General features: G+C 46.6%; 1 protein-coding gene across 2 annotated transcripts in view; it reads left to right on the forward strand.

The window, feature by feature from the left end:
* LOC130385747 (gamma-aminobutyric acid receptor subunit beta-2) overlaps nucleotides 1-4,814 on the forward strand; it is a 52,106-nt gene extending 47,292 nt beyond the window's left edge. Inside the window, exons 8-10 of one of the 2 annotated variants that reach the window (XM_056594423.1) lie at nucleotides 2,202-2,446; nucleotides 2,955-3,095; nucleotides 4,467-4,814. In XM_056594423.1, coding sequence (XP_056450398.1) covers nucleotides 2,202-2,446; nucleotides 2,955-3,095; nucleotides 4,467-4,814 — 734 coding nt within the window. The remainder of the gene's footprint in view (nucleotides 1-2,201; nucleotides 2,447-2,954; nucleotides 3,096-4,466) is intronic. The other variant, XM_056594424.1, reaches the window with a different exon arrangement.
* Nucleotides 4,815-5,021: the final 207 nt, after the last annotated feature.

Below are 5,021 nucleotides of genomic sequence, written 5' to 3' on the forward strand. Positions count from 1 at the left end.
ATGTATGTAAAGGGCTTTTACATAACCATGAGTACAAACTCTCTAAACGAAATAAATCCCCGGGGCCTGAAGGCAGGACTGCAAGGGGCGAAGTTACCCCTTGTTCCCTGTCTTGTTACAGAGATAGAAGAAAACTGATTTGCGCCAGTGGATGAGGCCTTCATCAAGGGATTTTAATAACTGTATTTATACAGTGACAGTCTGTCACTGCAGTCTGCACGGTGATGATTTGAAACCCTTACACCCTTGCTGCATACAGTTTACAACTGCCATCCAGTTTTGTTGACAAAACTCCGCCTCCGGCAACATGATTGGTAGACACAAATCTGAAGCAAAATAAAGTGAAATATCCCGTTCACCCTTGTCAGACATCAGATTTGAGACATTCATCGAAAGGCTTATTTGTGATACCTCAGCCACAGTGACTCACTCATAACAGTGCTTTTCCATCCATTGAATGAATTGAAGTTGATGGACCGGAGCAATGCTGGAGCTACGTCAATAAGTACATAAACACAGAGATGATTCAGCACTATTTTTGGCACTAGGGCAACATTAGATGCGCCGCTTAGAGGTTATCTGCTTAGCCTACCCAGAAAGACACAGCTGATAATATGATCATACAAACTATGACAAATGACTTTGTTGTTGTGTTGTTACTGGCACTTAGAATACTATTCAGTACACATTGGAAATCTTTGGAAGGTGATCAAGAGTGTATTCCCCTTAAATGAGCAGGAGCTAGGCTACTAACTCTTTCAGTCAATGAATCTCAGCAAACTCCTCTTCTGAGCGCACAAATGATGAATGTGGAATCTTCCCACCTGGTCTGATTCTGGGTAAGACAGGCCTACGCCATTACACAGATAGCTTGCAGTATCAACATTTTAATTACTTCCTAAAAGCCCAGAGTGATAAACAATGCTGATTTGAGTGCCTCTGTGCATTTTGGAAGTCACAAAATGTTCCCCCGGTTACGTAACTCCCTGTGTAGCCCGTTGGAGCACGCTGCTGCTTTGTGTTCACCAGCAAACACTGGCTACCCTTCTTTCTTCCCACCGCCTCTGTCCATCCCCAAACCTGTGGGTGGCTGGCACTGGGGAAGCCAAGGCAATCTGCCTGATTGAAGGCATTAACCTGCATTAAGACGGCCGGCAGCAGGCATGCAAGGGAAATGATGAACGAACACAACAGGCGACCGCAGATACAACACAAGAAGAGTAATGATCCGTAATGGGAGTGGGCGGAGTTCGTCTCAGAGAGTGCGTCGACGGGCTGTGAACTGTTTTACCGCGCTCGGTGCACTTCATAAACTTTGACCTGGTTTCGGAGCATAAGCTGGAAGCGCTTAGTGCAGGCTGTATGACGGAAACGCCACGCAGTAAAAAAAATCCTTTGTCATTGCTGTTTAGCTTTTCCAGAATAACATTTGGAGATGGGGTTTGCTGGAGTCAGGGGTAGCTGTAGAACGGTTGTAGTTTGCACCAAACAGCCCTAAACGTTCATGCCATTTTCACTGTTGCCATACAGTGTGAGTGTGTTTATGGAGGTTACATGGTGGACACATAAAGTCCAGAGTCAGCAATCATGAAAATTCGAATCTGGAATTAGATTTAATATGGATTATATAATTGTACATAGGCCTGTATATATTAAGGGTTTTCTATGTCAAATTGACCTTTGTGAATCCGTTCTTTAAATGAGCTGCAGTGGCCTTTTTGTTTGGATTTCGGTTGTCTTCATGGGTGAAGTTGATTTAATTTGGTTCAGTAAGCATTCACACTGGACTGCTTCTGCAACAATTGTAAATCAACGCCTTGCGATCTAGGGGGATGATTGAAAATGGAACAGAAAATCTGAGTTCAATTCAACAAAGAGCCTCCTGGTTTCTGGCCATTATATATATTGTTGAGGATGTTTTGAAAATTGTATGCCGTCAAATAATTGACATAATTAATAAAAACACAGCAGTGTTTCCAAATACAACCGTGTGATGCGATCGTCAGACTGACTTGACTAACTAACTTCTCTTTCAAGTTTACCTCATCCCGACTCGATATTGACTTCCTTGTTTGCCGCAGAACCTTCCACCTCCAACGCCTCACGTACTCTTGTTAGGTTTGCGTTCCACAGTTGGTTTGGATCCCCCCGGTTCAGTTAAAGCTGTTTTTTTTACTTGATTTTCTGCGGTCTCCTCCCAGGCATCACTACGGTGCTCACCATGACGACCATAAACACTCATCTGAGGGAGACCCTGCCCAAGATCCCCTACGTCAAGGCCATCGACATGTACCTCATGGGCTGCTTTGTGTTCGTGTTCCTCGCCCTGCTGGAGTACGCCCTGGTCAACTACATCTTCTTTGGACGAGGCCCCCAGCGGCAGAAGAAGGCGGCGGAGAAGATATCCACAGCAAACAACGAGAAGATGCTGATGGACCCAAATAAGGTTGGGGACGTTACCCAGAGCACGTCCTCGTTATGCTGCCATGTTGTCCGGATTAACTCATGTCCTCCTTGGCCTCGTACAAAATGGAAACCATCCTGTTCTGTCACACCGAGTAAATAATTGAGCAAAAATAATATGACTCTGGAATTCAGACACATTTTCGTTGTACTATTATATGTCCAAATGAAGCATTAACCCGAGTAACTGTATGTGATTCCATTGGCTGGTGGGTAATGTAGTTAACCTGAGTAACTTTATGTGATCACAGTGGCTGGTGGGTAATGTAGTTAACCTGAGGAACTGTATGTGATCCCAGTGGCTTGTGGGTAATGTAGTTAACCCAAATAACTGTATGTGATTCCAGTGGCTGGTGGGTAATGTAGTTAACCTGAGTTACTGTCTGTGATCACAGTGGCTGGTGGGTAAATTAGTTAACCTGAGTAACTGTATGTGATCACAGTGGCTGGTGGGTAATGTAGTTAACCTGAGTTACTGTCTGTGATCCCAGTGGCTGGTGGGTAATGTAGTCGGGAGAGACGATACTCTGTACTCGAGGATGAAGCAGAGGGACCTGGACGGACGCGACCCGATGTGGGAGCCCATCTTCATGGACGATGCAGGGCTCGGACTGGGAGATCCGAAGAATAAGGTACTGCTCCCAGTGTACTCCGATCTGAAGTCAGCACAGCATGTTGTTTAGTTTGCCTCATATTGATCGTATGGAACTGAATGTTGGACCCCTATTGTGAGAAGAGAACATTTATTGATTATTATATTTAACTTATATATTTATTTTCAAGTTACTCCAATACATCTGAACATCGCAGTTTCTTCATCTTTCATGAGTGCATAATACAAAACGGAGTGGCAGCAATGTTAGTGAGGTTCAGTTGGGGAGAGGTTCAGGTATGTTAGTGAGGTTCCCGAGCAGAGACCAGCATGTTTGTTAGTGAGATTCACGTGGAAGAGACCAGAAGGTATGCTAGTGAGCTTCATGTGGAGAGACCAGCAGGTATGTTAGTGAGGTTCATGTGGAGAGACTAGCAGGTATGTTACTGAGGTTCCCGTGGGGAGACCAGCAGGTATGTTAGTGAGGTTCATGTGGAGAGACTAGCAGGTATGTTACTGAGGTTCCCGTGGGGAGACCAGCAGGTATGTTAGTGAGGTTCATGTGGAGAGATTAGCAGGTATGTTAGTGAGGTTCCCGTGGAGAGACCAGCAGGTATGTTAGTGAGGTTCCCGTGGGGAGACCAGCAGGTATGCTAGTGAGCTTCATGTGGAGAGACTAGCAGGTATGTTAGTGAGGTTCCCGTGGGGAGACCAGCAGGTATGTTACTGAGGTTCCCGTGGGGAGACCAGCAGGTATGTTAGTGAGGTTCATATGGAGAGACTAGCAGGTATGTTACTGAGGTTCCCGTGGGGAGACCAGCAGGTATGTTAGTGAGCTTCAGGTGGAGAGACCAGCAGGTATGTTAGTGAGGTTCAGGTGGAGAGACCAGCAGGTATGTTAGTGAGGTTCAGCTGGAGAGACCAGCAGGTATGTTAGTGAGGTTCACATGTAAAAACCACAGGTATGCTAGTGATCTTTACGATGGGAGACCAGCAGGTATGTTAGTGAGCTTCAGCTGGAGAGACCAGCAGGTATGTTAGTGAGGTTCAGGTGGAGAGACCAGCAGGTATGTTCGTGAGGTTCAGGGGGAGAGACCAGCAGGTATGTTAGTGAGGTTGAGTTGGAGAGACCAGCAGGTATGTTAGTGAGGTTCCCGTGGAGAGACCAGCAGGTATGTTAGTGAGGTTCAGGGGGAGAGACCAGTAGGTATGTTAGTAAGGTCCAACACCCTAAGTCAACAGGAATAAATGGGGTTCTGATTTTATGCAAAAAGTTATGAATTGTTTGAATATGAATGTATTTTTCGCCATATTTATAAAAAGACCTGACCTTGATACAACGCAAATCTCACCCTGAAAGCGTGGTGGCTACGATTTAGACCTTTATTGTGTGTGTGTGTCTGTACGGCAGATGGACTCCCATGAAAACATCCTGCTGGGCACCCTGGACATCAAGAACGAGATGGGCCCGTCGGAGCTGGCGCTCGGCCTGAACGACCCGCGCAACACCATGCTGACGTACGACAGCTCCACGCTGCAGTACCGCAAGGCCGGCCTGGCCCGGCACAACTTTGGCCGCAACGCGCTGGAGCGCCACGTCACCCAGAAGAAGAGCCGGCTACGGCGGCGCGCCTCCCAGCTCAAGATCAACATCCCCGACCTGACGGACGTCAACTCCATCGACAAGTGGTCACGGATAATCTTCCCCACCGTCTTCTCCCTCTTCAACATCATCTATTGGCTGTACTATGTCAACTGAAGACAGGGGGAGGAGGGGCGAGGGGGGACTTTGATTAGGGCGGGCGACAGAGGAGCTGCGTCACGTGCATCTTCTCGTTTCTATTGGTTATTTTTTTTGTTTATTTGTGTTTGTTCGGTTTGGTTTCATTTGTGTGGGATTTTGCAAAACAAAGACTGAATTTCGATGCTAACGAGGGCCCATCAACGCCAGGACTGAATCATCTGA

The sequence above is a fragment of the Gadus chalcogrammus genome, chromosome 7 (assembly GCF_026213295.1).
Source record: "Gadus chalcogrammus isolate NIFS_2021 chromosome 7, NIFS_Gcha_1.0, whole genome shotgun sequence".
Lineage (NCBI taxonomy): Eukaryota > Metazoa > Chordata > Actinopteri > Gadiformes > Gadidae > Gadus > Gadus chalcogrammus.